We start from the raw sequence: 19,350 nt of genomic DNA on the forward strand, positions 1-19,350 counted from the left end.
AGACTCCACTTCTGGGGACAGGGCACAGCTAAAAAAATAGCTGGGCATGGTGGTGGGCGCCTGTAATCCCAGCTACTTAGGAGGCTGAGTCAGGAGAATGGCGTGAACCCAGGAGGCGGAGCTTGCAGTGAGTGGAGATCACGTCACTGCACTCCAGCCTGGGGGACAGAGTGAGACACTGTCTAAAAAAATAAATAAATAAAAATAAATAAATAATAAGGAGTTGAAAGCTGACTGGACCGGACTTGTTATACCCAGAATTGCTAGAACATAAAATGTGTGTAAGATAATGCGAAAGAGATGGGAATTTAGTAGAGCATGATTGAATACAGCTATTAGAAAAAGAGAAAGCTATGTCATGTTTTTATCCGAACAGTTTTTAGACTGCTCAGTAAACTTCATGCTATTTGGAGGCACTGCAGTTGCACAGTAGTTATACTGTCTGTCATAACACTGAAAGTGAACTCACAGAACATGCCTGCTTTCATAAAGAACCCCGAGAATTCAATCTTCTTTGTAGAATGACTGCATGATTAATAATCTAAGATTCTAATCACTTGACCCACGGTAATCTACTGTGATTTTAAAGTAAGCTGTTAATTGTCTTATGTGCAAGGCTGGCTTCTGTTTTTTGTGACACATTCTGATAAGAACTTCTCAATGGGAGTGATAGATTTTCTTTGGATTTTCTATTAAAAGAAGAGAAGAAACTTTGACAAATCGGCATTTTAGATTTTGATGTCTCTAAGGAGTCAGTTTTTATTTTTTAAGAGGAGACCTGTTACACCCAAGCATGCATTCAAAAGAGATAAAACTAAAAGAAGCTTGCAATGGGATGGATCATTAAGGACCTTCTCAGAAATAGATGAAATGGATGTGGGCTTTAGCAGTTGTTGTTGTGGATGATTCGGCACTTCAGGAGCTTGAGATAATTATCGATCTTATGTGAATCCCTGCGTAGGCAGTGGAGCAGGTTATAATAAGCAGAAAGGCGAGACTCTTCATCAGCCATCTGCAGGGATGGAAGTCCCGTCCAGACAGGGTAGATCTCATTTTCTTTGGTTTCAGGATGAACCTAATCACAAAAAATCAGTGACTTATTCTTCATATTATTAGCATTTGTATGTCCGTGTTCTTTCTAACTGTTGGATTAAGAATTGAGAATGAGATATGAATGTAAAGTTTTAGACAAAGGCAATGATTTTTGTATATCTGGGCCAGTGGATCAGAAACCTATTCATCTAAAAACTAGAAGCAGAATACACGTTTAGGTTTTCTGACATCTATGTGATCACAGATGAAGTATGTTTTTGCAGGAGTAGACAGATGAAGAACTGGAAAGGTACTATGTAAATATCGACATAGATTTGACCAAGAGACAATGGAGTAGCTCGCTTCGGTGCTCTCACTCGAGGAACTATTTCATTTCCCCATTTCCCCAGTCTAGTCCCTGATGTATCCTTCGTGCTTTATTCTTCCTGACATCCTTTATTTTCTTCCTGCTTTGAACTCAATCTATTCCCTATCTAGTGTATGTTCCAAAAACTTTAAAAAAGATGAAGATTGTACTTGTACTTGATGCTTTGGGGTACAGATAATTTAGTGATGACCATGACTAAGAAAAGCTGCTTAGCAGTCAGGAGATTTTCATTTCCTCAAATTTCTAGGGGAAACAATTGCTTTCTTTTGAGGTCCCTGGGCTGGGAGGTGCTGGGAAAAGCACCTACAAGAAAGGGGTACAGGCCGGGCAGGGTGGCTTACACTGGTTCATGCACTTTGGGAGGCTTGAGGTCAGGAGTTCAAGACCAGCCTGGCCAACATGGTGAAACCCCATCTCTACAAAAAACCCCACAAAAATTAGCGAGGCCTATTGGTGCACGCCTGTTGTCCCAGCTACTTGGGAGGCTGAGGCATGAGGATCGCTTGAACCCGGGAGACAGAGATTGCAGTGATCACGCCACTGCACCCCAGCATGGGTGACATAGTGAGATCTTGTCTAAAAAAACCAAAAGGTCGGGGGGTTGCCGGCAGCAACCCTTCAGTGGTGAGGGCTGTGTGGTAGGGTTGGGGGCATGGCTGTGATAACAAAAGGAGGCTGAACAGCACAACAGAGGGCATGCTATGTTTCTTCACACTCTATAAGCCTTTGCAAACCAGGAAAGCCCAGAGTTCATAGAGACCAAGTAACCATTTTAGCAACTTTAGGGATGTCAGCTAGTTTGGAGAGCTATTAGGTATAAATCTGCATGTAGACACGGATCTACTAAACCTTTTTCTACAGAGTGAGAATATTTTTCAAATCTGGGATTCCCTATTGGAATTTAAAGTGTGTGTGTGTGCGCGCATGCCTGTGTATGTGTGTGTGTGTTTTCATTGACTGGCTTTACGTTTTTATTTTTAATTTTTGGTACTTGAGCCCTAAGACAAAATTTACTGTGTAAGGGATAATGATATGAACAAGAATAAATAAATAAGTGGTAGAGAAAAAAGAACAGAAAATGGAGTACTATAGAACAAATTAGAGACCTCAGAAATTAGGTTTACAGTAATCATACATTCCAAGGTTAATATGTACTTTGTGTTTGTTTTGGACATATTTTTCTCCCATGAAAATAACAAAAATGATACATGATAACATGTACTTAGTACACAAAAAGAGAAATACAAAATTGTTCCTGTTATTATTCCTATAATCATATATTTTTCTTTAGATGGTACATTATCCCTGAAAACCTCAGAAGCTGTTTAGGTATTATCTCACTAATGTTGAAATTATCCCATCTGAATGGAGATATCTATTGCAAATACTAACACAATCTAAATATGACAGATTATTTGGGGGAGATTAAGTACAATGACATGAGTTTTGATTTTGGAGTCCCAAGAAAAAGCAAAATTTAGAATGAGGCAACTTTCTATAAATTACAAAACAAAGACATGCCAGAAAAGATATATCCCCTTCTTTTGTGACTCCCCACCATCCAGTGCTTGTGGGATCCCCTGAAATCAATGCAACCTGTGTGCACTGATGTCATTGTCTTGTCATGTTAATATCTGCTCCTCCCTGACAAGTCTGTGCAGCAGATCGGGGTGAGTGGCTGCGGGACCATCTAATCTGATTTTGGTTTTCTTCTTTCTCCCTTCCCACTCTCATCCTCTGGTAAGGGGAGAAAAGAGAAAGCATCTGACCAGAATTTTCAATAGTGGGTGTCCTGGGATACTCTGCAGAAAACATGTATCTTGCAGATTCTATTCTCTAGTTTTCTCTCCCTTGAAAACACTTAACTTCCTGTCCTCAGGAAGGGGCAAGTCTGTGGTTTTGCATATAGACTAGGGAAAGTGACATCTGTCAAATAGCATTCTAAGATTCATTTACATTAGAATCTATGACTATGAATGACTAGGCTCTTGCTTTATTTAACAGCGGTCTAGAATATGGAATGCTGAAATTTTCTTCTTTCAAAGGGAAATATTTCTCATCCCAGAGGTCACCGCTTATATTAATGAGAAAAACAAAGAAGCACCAGGAGGCTACTCACCTGGCTGACTATCAGCTCCATGCCCTCTAGAAGCCGTTTGGTTTGCTCCTCAATCTCTACGGCTTTGGATAGGATAGCCTCCGGGGCTTCTTCCATACCACGTACTTCTGTGACTAGATGATACAGGGGCTCATTCCAGGATCGCAATATGCTGACTATCAGGCTCAGAAAGTCTTTTTGCTACGAAACCATATAGAACAATTGCATTAAAATAGGTAAAGTACAATGGGGTTAGTTACATGTGATTTTTGCTTAGAGAGGCTGGACGAAAATATCTCTTTTTATTCCTATGTGTAGGTATATTTTTCTTTAGGTGATAGAAGTTGTAGAAATGTAAAATTTAAACTATTGGCCTAAACTTTGCTAAAATTAAAAAAAAGTCTGGCTTATTTCAATAACCACTTTTTCTAATAAGTGTTCTAATTGATAAAATGAAGAATTTTGTTTTTCCTCTGAAATTCTACCATCTGTCCACTTAGCAAGATCTTTTGTATTTGATCGATTTGCTTGTCCCTGGGGAGAAACTAAAGTGTTGCCGGAATTCAGTAGGTGCCCAGAGTATCTGACTTGTGAGAAATAGATTCCACTGGGGTCCATGTCAAGGGGCCCAAATCACTCTCATCCAAGCATTCATTCATACTAATGAATCAAATTGTTCATCAAACTATTCATAATTTTTGATTTGTAGTTTTATTTGGGGATCCTAGAACGAAGAGACAATGAAGATGACATGGAATTCATCAACATGCTTTCCTTGATCTATACAACCCCTGCCCCATGCTGCTGGCAGAGCAGTCTGTTCTCTTGGCTTATGCAGGCGAGTAAGATGCAACCAATGTTATCTGGAATAACCATGGAATTCACAATGGCGTTCTGGCTGCCTAGTTTTTGCTTACTACCAGGATCGTGTAGGAGACTCCAAGTAGCTGATTATCTCATGTAAAATGCTTACTTTGTAGAAGTACGTGAACTAGTCTAGTGGTAACAAAAAGAATAAAGAAGAAATAAATGGACATTGCAATGGAAACATGTACGAGGATATGAAAGAAAGAAGCTATAAAGAGGTACAGGCCATAAAGTGAGTGTCAGTGTAGTTTTTCTGGGAGCATTGCAACACAATGATTAAGAGTAAGGGTTGTGAATTGAATGAAGCCCAGGCTCACTGCTTATTTGCCATGTGACTGGTACAAATTCCATAGCCTTTCTGAGCCTCAGTTTCCTTATCTCAGTAAGTGTAATAACAGTACCTCATGTTATAGGATTTTTATGAGGATTAAATACAGTAATGCCCATAAAGTGCCTGGCAATGTAGTACAATTTGAGCATTCCTAATTTAAAAATCTAAAATCTGAAATACTCCCATGAGCATTTTGTTTTTTTAGCATCATGTAGGTGCTCAAAAAACTTAGGATTCTGGAGTATTTGGGATTTCTGATTAGTGATAACTCAACCTGTAGATCTCAATAAATAGTTCCTCTTCCTCCTCCTTCTCCCCTTTCTCTTTCTCCTCCTTCTCTTATTATCATAATTATTATTAATGAACATAGCAGACAGAAATGTTGGTACCATTCCTAAAATTTTAAATGGAGAATACGTTGAATTTGTAGGGGGCATGTATATAAAGATGTTTGTTTTAAATCATGTTAAGGCTGTGATTATGGTAGACAACCAAAAGGGAGAAATTACAGCAACAGAAGATTGAAGCTGAGATACATGATTGGGGCTGATACACAGACTTGGTAGTCATCAGAACAGTGGCAATTGTTGTAGCTGTGAAAAGTAAAATATTATGTTTTACAGGATCTTTTTTTTTTTTTTTTTTTTGTGAGGGGAGTGGTGACTTTTAACTAAAAAGTAAGATAGGGCAGAAGAGTCAGTGAAGAATGAAAAAGTAGGTGTCAGAGAAGCAGAAATAGAACTAGAATAGAGTCTTGAAAGTCCAGAAGAGATGGCTCCAATAGTGCAGGGGTCAGTAATGTAACATGCTGTTGATGTAGAAGTCACGAGTAACATGTAATAAATAAAACTGCATTTGTTTTTCTTACATATGCATAAATGTATATTTACCCACAGAAGTCGAATTCAGTTCAAACTTTCATATAGTATATATACAATCCTAGCGACTAGGCATTGGTTAAAATAATGTTATCTGCAAGGACAATGTACGGATCTGCTATTTAGATTGCCGCTACCATCTTTACTTAGCATTTGATTTGACTCATATTTCATCAGCTACATAATGTAATTTTTCGATTGCTTATTCTTCCTATATTTTTCTCTGCATGTACAATTACCACTGTATTACAGCACCTCTAATAACCTATCACCATGATAATACGGTGTACTGCCTTGGTTGTTTTGGTGCAAAGCCTGGATGAAGGACTCACATTGATCTGTTGGGCTTGCTCCTTGTCTTCGGGGGTGGGAAGGGAAGAAGTGTGGCAGCTGTTGATGGCCCTGGTAATGAACCCCCGGCCATGGGTATACCGTTTATCCTGGAAATGATGAGACAAATTCAATTAGTTGGGGTTGTTTGGGCATTGAATAAATGAATCCATTACCAGAATACTAATACATTTGACAGATGTGTAATTTTTAAAAATTAGAGCTACATAAAAATGAAAACTAAAGAATTAAGAAAGTAACCCTTTTGCCTACTTCCCCCCCCCATTATCTCTGTAAACTCATTTTTTCATCTAGTTTTCATAAATCTCAATCTTTTCCCTTCTTTGCAATTCCCTTATTGTTTACTTTTACCATTCACGCAAGTCACACAAGTTACTATTTGGAAAGCAAATGCTAAAAATACCGAAAATACGAAACAATACATTTTGTATTGAGAATCATCTTTCTTCAGCATTTGAGCCAAATGCCATAGTGCAAATGTATTTACGTGTATTCATTTAATCTCTTATTTACTGTGGGCCCAAACTGATAGACTTCTCTTAATAGGCATTATAAAATTATAACTTTTCTCTAAAAAGTTTCTCAGAGTCCACACACCTGTACCTTACTAAATTCATGATCGACATGGAATACAACTTTTTTTTATTATGACAAAATAAGTCAGAAACACAGGGCACACAATTTTAGGAAATATAAACAATGGACTGAGGATAAGAGCAGAATAAAAAATGAGCTAACAAATTGACAGGAAAGACTAGTCTTTAGCAAAACTTACAAAAGTCCAAAGGAATTACTAGGAAGATTTGGAAGACAAAAGATGGCCAGTCAAAAATGGAGGATGAAAGAGAAATCAGAGAGTAAAAATAATTTTATAAATGTACATTTATACTCTATGGAGGTCCCTGATTTATTAAAGCAGTAATCTATTGTCTGCTCCTTGATTGACCTAGAAGAGTTAACCTATGATTTCTGAAATAGGTTATTCAGAAATAGAGTACATATTTCTGAAAAAGAAAAGAAAGGGGGGAGGGAAGGAAGGAAGGAAGGAAGGGAGGGAGGGAGGGAAGAAGGAAGGAAGGAGGGAGGGAACTAAGGAGGGAGGGAAGGAAGGGAGGAAAAGAAAGAAAAAAGCACTGGTTTCCAATTCTAAACTAGCCCTTTATTGTAATTTTAAACCCATACACTGAAAATCCCAGAAAAATGATTTCTAGCATTTTGGGGTTTTTGAAAAGTTATCAATTGTTTATTTTCCCCAGCATGGATTCAGCTCAGTTTAATTCTATTCAATCCACCCAATTCACTGCAGTGCAGTTCTTCGTTATTGGATATCTGTTCTGTGCTAAGTGAAGAATGCCTGTGGAGTCGGACCCCTACATTCAAGAATAAGAAATCAACACTCTTCCTTCTCCTCAGCCCCAGCTAAGCATGCTCTAGGTCAGGTGTTTAAATTTTGTTTATTTTTTAAAAATAAAGAGAATTAAAGAAAAAATTTAAAAGTCATTACTTTCTTTGAGAATCTTTGCGATTTCATGGCACTGTCCCTTTCTTCTTGTCCCACATCTTATGAGCTGGTGTCTTCTTTCACATGTTAAAGTGTAACATTTGAAATTTGGCTTGGGAGGTTTTCTAGGTTAACATGTAGTAGAGCCCAGTAGATCACGGGAAGTCTCCTTCAGGGAGGAAGCCAGAAGCATGGTACTTACGAATTCGCTGAACATTTCTGAGGAGAGGTTATGGATGTAGTGGGACAGGACGACTGCGCGGTCAAACAGGTCTCGAAGGGTCACCTGGCATCTGGCAGCCCCACCAGGACAGACGGGCAAGGGGGCCACGTTCTGGCACAGGAGCAGGTTTGACACCAGCAGCAGCAGGAGGGACCCTGCTTAAATAAGAATGCGAACCACTCGGAGATGATCTATTCCACGGAGGTTTTCAAAAGTAATCCTGCCAAGGAAAGCCTTATTGCTCCCCACTGCCCTCAGCTGCTTGATTTGGTACTCTAATGGCTGGGATGGGGGAAGAACCAATGCCTTCCACTGTGTAAATGTAGATATATATATAATTGTTTTTGCACAGATATATAGTTTGAGAAGTGGGTTACTTCCTGCATTTTTGTATGGTTCCCAGAAGTGCTTCTGTACTTCGCAAATATTTGGAGCTTAAATTAATTCTGAGCTAGGGTGTTCGGGTCATTCTCTTAAGATAGTTTAATGTCTTGGGAGTTTCTGCAGATTTTCAGCAGTCAGGCTGTCCAGGAGTTTGTAATTTTTTTTTTAACTAGGTGTGTCTGATAATTTACATTTTAGACACTGATATAACAAAAACAGCACAGTTGATCCTTTCAATTTATCATCCTGCCTGATAAGAATAAACACATGATTGTTTGATTGCTAATACTGAGTGTGAAGAGAATTCCGACATAAAAATAATGCTGTAGCTTAGATCTGCTAACTCACCATAATAATCCCATGTATTTGTTTGACACTTTGCCAAAAGCATTAAATTTGTTTTCTATATTTGAGCTTCATAATAACCTTGTGAGATACACTGGGCCTTTGTAATTATCATCAAATTATATTGATGAAACAGATGGCTTAGGGAAGTTAAGTGATTTTTCCCCAAGTCGTATTATTAGTGGGTGAGAGAGGCATGATGCCAATACTGTGGTCTTTGCACATCGTCTTGTCACATCGCGTACACCTGTGGGCTCTCAGTCTGCATCTGTGTAATGGGGGCCGCATGAGTAGCTGTGATGGCTCAGTGTTTACGCAGGTTGTTGCCATCGCTTATAAAGAACAAGTTCTTTGCCTTTGATTGACTGCATCACAACAGAGGCCCCAGAAAGCTTGATTTTATCCACTTTTCCTGCTCTAATTACAAAACGCTCTGATCATTGTCGAAGGTTTTCAAAGCTTTGTCATCAATTTGCTATCTCAGCAAATGGACAGTTACAGTCCTGTAACATATCAATAACTTATACTTTCAAAAGGAAAGAAATGATATATAGCTACCAAATTTAAATCACTTGTTAACTTCAGTGACACTACCCCAAAAGAATGCCCAATATAAAACCGTGTTTATCACAAAACTTAAGTCCTTCAAAACCTTTAATAAATGCAATCGGAAATATCCAAGATAAAACTAGGCAAATGCTAAAGATTAGTTTGTGAAAAGCACCTAAACCTAAACACTTAAAAATACCTAAAAAATTGTTTAGTGTAGGAAGTGACCTTTTAGTTGTAAAATAAAATTTTTGTTTGAGATGATTCCCATTACAGACTTTTAATTTTTCAAAAATGTGATGCTTCCAAAAAGTTTATTTTATGCATACTATAATCATATGATGAAACCAAATGTATATTTTATCTGTATGTGTAAATAAAATGTGCTTTGTGGATAAAGAAATTGGAATAACAGGTCTAGGAAATTCACAACTGGATAGATGTTCTGTATCTCTGAGTACATTTATCTGCACATTTAGCATGGAAGGGATTTTTAAAGCCCAAGATGAGATAAAATAGACATGTTTGTGTTCTTCATTTCACTAGAAACAAATTTTATGGTTGTTACTAATTTATTTTCCTTGCAAATGTCAATCAAGAAAGTAAAGGTGATTAGTTATTACTAGGTAACCTGTTTTTCCTTTTGAAATGTCATTTGGCTTGAACCAAATTGACAAAGAATAGAAAAGACAATTCTGCTATTAGTGTTTATTTTATGGCTTCACAATTGAAAGTTTCATCAGGTTGATTTGAGTTGGCCAATCCACATTAGAGGCCTGATAACCAGAAAATGTTACTTTGTCCCTTTGAGAGTTGTGGCAAATTGGACCCATAGACTCTTTGAGTCTTATTCTAGTCCAGAGTTTCTCAATCTTGATATTATTGGCATTTTGAGTTGAATAATTTCTTGTTCTGGGGGCTGTCCCGTGCATTGAAGGATGTTTAGTAGCATCCCTGATCTCTATCCATTAGATACCAATAGCACTTTTCCCTCACTTCCCCACCTCAGTTAAGACAACCCAAAACACCTCCTGATGTTGCCAAATGCCTCTGGGAGAAGAGAGGATTTCCCTGTTTGAGAACCATTGTTCTGTTCTATGGTGCGCTTGTATAATTGCTTCCTAGAGCAATCATTAGATTGCACTTCTAAACATTATAAACCTGCAACCTCTTGTTAGTTAAAATTTCACATTAATCCCCCCGACAGGAGTGTTGATACAACCAACAACCCAGTGAGTTGTCACACATACCTTTCCATGGCGATCCTTTGATGTTCATGTTGGTGATCGTTGCGGGAAACACACTTCACCAGAGGAGATCCGGAAGTCTTACGGTTTTCTCTCTCCCAGATATTGGCTTTATAAACCTTTGACATCTTCATGAATATAATGAATCAGGCATTCGTTTCCCTTTTCCTGGTCATCTATTTCCGTCATTGAGATTACCCCCATAATTTCAAACATCAAATGGTATTTTATTTCTTATTCATATTCAGGAAGACATATTGGTCAGAAATGAACATTCTAGGAAGGATTTTGATTAATTGGGCCAAAAGGAAATGAGAGAAATGATGAAGGTGAGATCTGAGACTAGTTTGGTTTGGAGGATCTATAAAACTACAGAAGTCATTTACTTTAAAATTTATCTTATTTCTCTACAGTTTGTTGAATACATAGGATTATATTTCACTTAAGTAACAGTCTCATGTATTATCAGTTATCAAGTTTCTTCCTCAAGATTGCTAGGTAAAGATTTAAACATTTTTACACTAAATACCAAGAGATATAGAATAAGGATTGAGAAATCAGAATTTTCAGTCCCCTGTTACACTGTCATTAAATTTCCCTCATTTTGTTTCTTTTTACATTTTGTCTTTTTAAAAATACGTTTCATCTTTTTAAAAATAGCATATCTGTATGGTACTTTCAATGTACATCTTCATCTGTTTATTTCTTTTGATTTTAACATATGTGTTAAGTGGTATTATTCTCTCCAGTTTACAGATGAAGAAACAGGAGCCTGGAGAGACTAAAGGTCAAGAATATGAAAGAAGTAGTTCAGTGCAAAAGTAATTGTGGTTTTGGGCTTTACTTTTAAATGATAAAAACTGCAATCACTTTCACACCAACCTAATAATTCTACAGTTGAGTTAAATGAAGGAACAATTATTACTTCACGGAAAATCAGGAGTCATGTGAGGAAGGCTGGGAAATGAATTCTCTTGTAAACATCCTGTGGACCCACTTCTAAGACAAACAAGCTATAACCCCTGATTTAAGAGTTTATTTTGGGGAAGTGATACAGTAGTTTTCCAGGGCAAACACACGTGCGTGCGCACACACACACACACACAGACACACTTACACCCATCATCCTGCTATACCATGTAATAAACTGAAATTCTAGCCAGTAATTTCCACTCTTTTCAAGGATAGGAGTGTGTAAACTGTTATTAACTTATGATCTCTCTACCTTCTCTGACCCTGAGCCACTCTGGGGTTAAGGTGACAAAAATTCATCTTTCATGGGCTTAAAAATTCCATTCACCTTTTGAAAATTTCCTAAATGAAATGATTATAATGAATAAGAACTAAGTTTTATTGATGACTTTCTCTAATTTTTAAGTCCATGCATCTAAAGCAGCCTGTGACCTTTAGTTTCAAATTTGCTGTCTCTTACAATAGACTGATGAATGAGGTAATTTAAAAAATAATCTTCCTATGGCATTTACTTTTTCCATAGTTCCTAGAGCCACATATGTGCTTTAGCAATTATCTGACTAAGTGCTCTTATGGGGACCTAGAAATCTTAACGAAGACTAACGTCTCTGAAAAACTATCTTCCTAATTGCCTTAGTTTAAGGCAATCCTGCATTTTGAATCATAAACATCAAATGTGATGATTCATAGACTCTCTCAATCTGAAAGCTGGGTCAGGATTCCATATATTCACATTAGGCATTCATTTTTTCCCTGGATGGCGAAAGTCTGAATTATTAAGAGAGCAGAGCTGTGTGGCAGAGAAATTTACATTATCCCATATTCTCCTCCTCTCCCATAAACTTAAGAGTAAGAAAATCTATTACAAGAACTGACAATGACAACTTAATCTTAAAATTTAAAGGTGTTGCAACATTTGTAGATAGCCAGGATAAGAGCAATCTAAGAAAACCTAAGCTGTGTTTATTCAGTGGCAGTCAGTCAATTTATTTGACTGCAAAGAAGTACATGTTTCTCTGTAAAATTTATTGTGTGTTTCCTTGCTGCTCCACAGCCCCACATTTCCTGTGAATGGAATATTGCAATATATAAATAATGCAAAGACATATTTTATGCAAAAATCATAGTTGTCCTATTCTTCTAACTGCTGTGCATGTTATCCCTTTTCACCTTAATTTTTATGTGTGCTTATTTGTCAGCCTTTCTCTTTATCAAACTGTGCCCTTAATTTAGAGCAATAAAGAAGTTCAGTAAGAATTGGGTTGTATGTTTTAAAACTTTACAAAACTTCGTTTGCCATTTTTGGTCTGAGGTCTTGTGATGAAACTGGGGGCTGATGATTGATTTATGTCAAGTAGCTGAATAAATAGCTCAAATGATGCTAAAATTCCCATACTACGTTTAGTACCTGAAACTAATAAACAAGTTTGCCATCTTTTCTAAAGAACTCTAATTTTTAACATTAAGTAACATCAGGTTGGTTTTTATTCCTAATTTGGAACAAAGTTTGTGTTTTCTTCTGTTTATCTGTTTTTAAGTTTGGAATAATTTTGTTTTTCCTTCTGTCATGTATGAAGCAAAGTATATTTAAAATCTTTCACAGGCCGGGCGCGGTGGCTCACGCCTGTAGTCCTAGCACTTTGGGAGGCTAAGGCAGGCAGATTAAGAGATCAGGAGTTAGACACCAGTCTGACCAATATGGTGAAACCCCGTATCTACTAAAAATACAAAAATCAGCTGGGTGTGGTGGCGGGCACCCACTGACTAGTCCCAGTTACTCAGGAGGCTGAGCAGGAGAATCGCTTGAACCCAGGAGGCGGAGGTTGCAGTGAGCCATGATCGTACCACTGCACTCCACCCTGGGCCACAGAGTGAGACTCCATCTCAAAAAAACAAAAACAAAAAAATGTCTTCACATAACTTAAGAGGTGTCTACTGCAAGATATGCTAGGGGATATTAAAGAGTGAAACAAATTAAGAGTTAAAAAAATCCTCAGAATAAATCTATCACAAAGATATTTCAATTTGTATTGGTAGTGAATTGTTTTAAATAAAGCGAAATATGAAATGATTAAAGGTGTATTGTTTATGAAGTGAAAAATTCTGAATAGTCATCTTCTAATGCTTGGACTAAAAAATTAAATAGTATGTATGCTGTTTTCAGTATAAAATATTAGACAATGTAAAGGGCACATTGGAGAAAAGATCAATAGTGTTTTTTTTGAATGGCACTATTTTTAGAATAAGCAAAATGCAATGCCTTAATTACATCCTACTATTTAGATTAACTTCATACGTATTGTTGAATTGAATTTGGCCTAATGCTGCCCCATTTTCAGTAAACTGCAATCTAACTTAGTATGTAAACAAACTGCAACCTAAATTAAGAATATATTCTTGTAACAAGTAGCTGAGTCTTGGACAATCTTAGCAGCTGAACTTTCAGCCAGTTACAGGCTACAAACTGCTCAGACATGTCCAAGTAAGGCAAAGGAGGAGCTGTAATCAATGACACTATTTCTGTTTGTTGTTTTATTTTTCTGTCTGTAAATACTGCCCGCCCACTTTGCAGGGAGGAGCTTTCTAAACCATTACTCATTTAGGGTGCTGCCTCATTCATTAATTGTCTCTTTGCTCATTTAAACCCTGCTAAAATCAATTCTTCTAAAGTTTTTTCTTTTAACAATAATAAGATATGCTTTTGTTTTCTTTTGGAAGTGTTCCTGTTCAGTGTTTGTTTTTGCTAGGGCTTTGGAGATCATCAGTTTCCCTTAGCGACCCCAGAATGCAAGTTCTTAATCTGTTGTCAGTTCCTTGAGGGCATTTACTACTTAAATAAGAAAACTATAGTGGAAGCATTTGGAAATTTCCCCTATAATTCTTATTTTTTTCTTTTAATTACTGCTATACTATTCATATCTTCTGGTCTAGTTCTATGAGATCTCTATGAATTATATGTCACATGCTTGTTCTGAATCATGTGTGCCTTGGGACAAATTTTAATGCCTGATATAAAATAATGCCAGATTTAAGGATGATGTGTGCGGAGACTTCACAAATGTAAATCTCACTCTTTGAGAGTTATGTGGTTTTTTTTTTTAGGCAAAATAATTAAATATTTAGCTGTATGCTAACCAGAAGTGAGGTGGATAACTTTCCTTGTGAAAGGTTCCTCACACTTCAATATTATATGTATGTGCACAGGCACACATATTTCTTATCTGATGGAAAGTAGAGCTGAAGCATGCCTACTTCTAGCTAGGGATCAACTGGTCTATCTATCTATCTATCACCTATCTGTTAATCATCTCTTATTATTATCTAATAGGAAATGGGACTCTCAGCCATGCTTACTTCCAGGGGTAATTTTAAATTTTATAATTTAAAATTCTAATTAGCACAGACACCATCAAATAGAACAGAAAGCTATAGCAATAGATCAGGGTGCCTGAGGCCCCCTGAAATGATAGGCATTAATTTTTTTATTGTTTCATAGTGGTGAGACTGTAGGGGTTGACCTATGCGAGGGGCTGGGGGAGTCTAGAGGAATCAGAGCACTTGGGAAGTCAGGGAGTTGAGTCTGTGCTGAGAAGTATTTTGATATTGTAACAACGCTTAGGGCCATGCATGTGCTGACACACTATCACCCCTAACTACCTCCACTGCCAATTTTTTTGCCTATATTGAAAGATTCAGATTGAAAAGTAGAGCAGGCTCTTCAGAGAAAATGTTACCCTTCAAATCCAACCTACATACCCTTTATCCTCCAATACATTTTTCTGTTAGAATGTGTCTAAAATATCTGAGCTGTGACATATCTGCTTAGTTTTTTTTTCTTATTTATTCATTCATGTCTTATCAGTATAACCAAAGGGATTATTTTTTAGGAAAGCTCCTTACCATTACAGTTGATCTAGAAGAAAATGGACATATAAATAAGAATTAATTCTTTGATGGAGTGCTCTATTGTCCAACAGTAATTAAAACATGTATAATACTAGGCTTTTAAATGACATATGGGAATGTAGAAGTTCAAGATGATGAAGAAGTCTTGTGGGAAAGGCAGGTCACAGATTCATGGATCTCACTAATTCTAATAAAATAAATGGAAAATAAGATTAAAAAGAAACTAAAAATACACTTATCAAAACTGGAAGGAAGTATGAACATGTTCATTTTTAAAAATGGTTTATATCTGAGAATCAATAGATATAGTGAAGCTGATTTTTATCAGTTACGATTTCAACAGATGATGCAAAGTTCTGACTGTAACCCTTACAAAAATGAAAAACAGATCGTAAACCTTTTAAGTTGTCAGAAAAAGAAAATACACATATGCACACACACACACCCAAAACACAAGACTTTCCATTTAACAAAAAATAGAAAAAAAATGATATGTAGGCCACAAAAATATGCAATTAGGGGGCAGAATAAAATCAAGTATATCAAGATAAATCTACTTATTAAAAGAAGAAAATGACTCAGCTTCTCTAAAAATGGCAAATTCCAATTAAATGCTTATATACAAGTGACATATCTTGTAGGGGAGAAGAGATTCCTTTTCTTGCCCATAGATAGGTTCATGCCTGACAGTCCTATAACAAAAGACAGTAACAAAATAAAAATGTACAGATTTATTCAATATAAATTTACATGAAAAAGAGCCTTCAGAAATGAAGAACCAAAGAAACAGAGAAATGTGTATTTTTATGCTTAAGGTTGATAAAAAGTGGACAGTCATGTAGAAATATAATTGTACAAAAAGGAGTATGATCTAAGATACTATAGGGAACTTACCAAAGCCTGTATGTTCCGATTCTTCTGGGTGTCTCTGTCTTTGAGGGTACTTCTGGAATGAAGGTTCTTATGACCTACTTTATAGAAACGTCAGAGGATTCTTTTATGGCCTGCTTCAGGGGAGAAGGGCGGGAAAAGCTCACAGAGTGAACTTCCTGTTTCTGCTGTTTTCTGAAATGCCAAGATGCCATATTTTGGGGTAGTGTGTTCTGAACCCCATCAATCTAAAAGAGTGGTTTTCAAAGGTCAAGCACTTAGGTGGTGATTTTGCCTCCCAGAGACATTTGGCAATGTGTGAAGATGTTTATGACTGTTATAACTGGAAGTGCAGGTGCTGCTGGTATCTGCTGAGCAAAGACCAGACATGTTGCTAAACATCTTACAACACACAGAGCAGCTCTCAGAACAAAACATTATGCCATCCAAATGTCAGTAGTGCTGCTGTTGAAAAACCTAGATTAAAATGGAGTGCCTAAAGAAGTTAAAGTACAAAAATATCACACCAAGCAAATTAAATTGCTGGAGTAATAAATTTATTACTAGGCAAAAATGTTAAAGCAAAGTACAGTACTTTGTGATATTGTATTGATATGCAGTCAACAATGGAGATGAGACTGTCTATAGTCTTTTTGCATTCAATAATAGGATCAAAAATATCAAGCGTGTATTAAGCAAATGTGAGGGAAAATTAACCAAGACACAAGATATGGGTGCGTGTATTTCAAGCACCTAGAACATCTACAATAGAATATATGACAAAAATAGTATATAAATAGTTGAGTTTGTTTTATTTTCTCTTACTGGTTACCATGATTGTTTAATGGCTGAATCTAAATAATTCCTTGAGTTCTTATCTATGTTAATTTTTGTTGGCATTCAACCTTATACTGCCCCTTTTGGCTGTCTTATTCAAAGTCATGACTTTACTTGTTATACCCAGGAAGATGATCTCAGCTCTGTTTATCTCTCCCTAAGTTCTCTTCTGAGTTACTAATTACCTGCTAGACATTTCAATCTATATGTCTACAAGTAAGATATAGTGAATTACTAAAGAAAATCCTTAACGATTCATCTTTTCCCTCAAATAGCTTCTCAGTCAACACTTAACATCTCAGAGTTGTGTTTATTTCCTTTTCTTTTGTTTCCCTTGCATCACACTCAACCAGTTGGCGGGTGACAATTATTCTGTCTCTCTAATTCCATAAAATTCTCTTTCCTCCTCTCTCCAGGTTATCTTGACTTGCATATTACAATAGCTTCTCTTCCAATTTCTCCTGCCTATGTTCAATTCAATTTCAATCTGTTCATCCATTAAGAAGATTAACCATCCTGAGGCTCAACTTCTGGACAATCTCTAATTTGTCTAAATCACAGTATTTTAGAGGTAGAGGAAACATGGAGTAATTCTAACCAAATATCACATTACAGAAATAAAGAAAGTGAGGTAAACATATTTAATTACTGAAAGAACTGGCACTGGAACTCCAAGTCTTTCTCCTGCCATACTGGTAATATTTCTTCTTACCTTCTGTCTGCCCACTTCTATATGCCTTTTGATGTGCCCACCGAGCTTCTTATGTAGCTGATGATAAGTCTTTGTGAGGAGATAAAGATGTGACCTTGAATACACATTTTGAAACACATTATTACTTCAAGGAAAAATGCCAAGGTAATTGGGTTTCCAAAGAGAGGAGAGACAAATGGAATGTTTTGAAGAATTCAGTGTCTTTAAGAAAACATGGCCACTGTCAAAGAGAATTTGAGTGTAATTCTAAATCATGTTATAAAAACAATACGTTTGTTAGACTACTTCTTAATGAGTTATGCAGATAAGGGGTGAGAAGCTATTAATTTTTTTCATCTTCAAATTGGTCTTTGATTTATCTGCCATTTTGGTCTCTAAGAATTCTTTTACTAATATGAGTCTTGCATGTGTCATAAAATTTTCATTTAACTTTTTCACTTGTCACTTCTACATCATTAGTGGAATGAAAGTCAAAGAATTCTTGTAAATTAAAAAAAGAGATAAAAGGTTATCTGTCGACCACTTGAGAGATGCTATGCTATTATTACCATTAGAGGTGATGTGGCATTTGAATGTTCTCTTTTCTACAGGCATTTGGTACTGATATCTTATAAAATTAACTTAATAGATGAGAAATAGTGTGTTTCATCCAGAAGGGAGAATTGATTTCATAAAGAAACAAAGTGAATGAATATAAGTTATAAGTTTCTGTTAGTAACTGCAGAATAACAGATAGTCTTTAATTTCAGCTACATCTGAAAACAGAGAAAGTATCCATTGGAATAAGTGGAAATCATAGGTACATATGTAGGAGACAGCTATGAAATTATGAGAATGTTTTCATATTTGATTTATAAAAAGCTTTCTCACTGAGGTTATGTCAATTATATAGGAGTACATATTTTATCATTTATGAATATTTTTTGAAGATAACTGTGTGAAATAACTGTCTTCCAAACTCTTAGCTACATGAATGAAGTTAACAGTGAAATAATTATTTATGTGTTTTAATCTAAAGAGAACTTTAATACCAAAAGTCAAGAAAAAATTTTTTTCCATTTCCAAGTAGTTTCAGAAAGCATTCATTGCATTTGCTTGTGTAGGTCTGTATCTTATTTTTGTTCAAAACCTTTTAAATTTTTGTTTATAGGTTAGCAAATTAGATGGTTAAAAACAGTCAATCACATTGTAGGTTTTGTAGGCCCTCAGCAATTGTTGGTGAAATTATGAATGATTTTTACCTTTCAAACTCCTTGATGACCCAAGCAATGATTAAAATAATGAAATCCCTTTTTTCAGTGCTCTGATCAAAATCCTATAACATGCCATTAGTGTGTAGATTTTATCCATATTACTTGAGTTGTTTAACTTTAAAACTTGTACAAATTTTACTTACTGTGTATGTGTTGGCAGCCACTAGATATGTATATGTGTTTGTTCTGAATTACTCAGATAATTGTCCCAATGTCACTGTGTATCACAAAACTTTACTACATGCAAAATATACTTTAATTCCTCATCAGTGTTTTAACATTTTTGGAAGATATATTTTTTAAAATTGCATATAGTATTTTCATTATGTGAAGTATTTCTAGCAATACAACTCAAAATTTCAAATCCCATAAAAATGATTCCATTAGAGCTTTTAGTAACTTTGCAGGAAGGTCTAGAATATGAAAGTGAAAATAATGGACAGCTTTTAATGGACTAAAAAATTTCATATTACATGTATATAAAATAAAGGGTAAAAAAATAAGTTCTAGATAGCATCTTATCACCCAGGTCCATTTCCACTGATAACCACTGCTTCAAAGGTTAAATTAAAATGCACAATTGCAGAATATTTGTGTGTTTAAAGA

The 19,350-nt window shown here is 36.1% G+C and overlaps 1 protein-coding gene across 2 annotated transcripts; it reads right to left on the reverse strand.

Moving 5' to 3' along the window:
* Positions 1 to 726: 726 nt before the first annotated feature.
* PRL (prolactin) lies at positions 727 to 16,060 on the reverse strand. 2 transcript variants are annotated; one of them, XM_025381618.1, is made up of 6 exons: positions 15,967 to 16,060; positions 10,198 to 10,322; positions 7,649 to 7,824; positions 5,927 to 6,034; positions 3,540 to 3,719; positions 727 to 1,075 (listed from the first exon to the last, which is right to left on the reverse strand). In XM_025381618.1, the coding sequence occupies exons 2-6, from the start codon at positions 10,223 to 10,225 to the stop codon at positions 884 to 886; spliced, it is 684 nt and encodes a 227-aa protein (XP_025237403.1). In that variant the 5' UTR covers positions 10,226 to 10,322; positions 15,967 to 16,060; the 3' UTR covers positions 727 to 883. The 2 variants fall into 2 exon arrangements, with proteins under 2 accessions (XP_025237403.1, XP_025237404.1); XM_025381619.1 differs by lacking the exon at positions 15,967 to 16,060 and having other exon boundaries at positions 10,198 to 10,744.
* Positions 16,061 to 19,350: the final 3,290 nt, after the last annotated feature.

Source organism: Theropithecus gelada, chromosome 4 (assembly GCF_003255815.1).
Source record: "Theropithecus gelada isolate Dixy chromosome 4, Tgel_1.0, whole genome shotgun sequence".
In the NCBI taxonomy this organism is placed as follows: Eukaryota; Metazoa; Chordata; class Mammalia; order Primates; family Cercopithecidae; genus Theropithecus; species Theropithecus gelada.

What these genes read in the sequence shown, in the direction of transcription:
- PRL (XM_025381618.1), bottom strand. Translation starts at nt 10,225, where the DNA reads ATGAACATCAAAGGATCGCCATGGAAAG. An exon ending in CAGAAATGTTCAGCGAATTC is followed by an intron (nt 6,035 to 7,648) that starts GTAAGTACCATG and finishes CATCATTTCCAG; the next exon opens with GATAAACGGTATACCCATGG. An exon ending in AGCAAGCCCAACAGATCAAT is followed by an intron (nt 3,720 to 5,926) that starts GTGAGTCCTTCA and finishes ATGGTTTCGTAG; the next exon opens with CAAAAAGACTTTCTGAGCCT.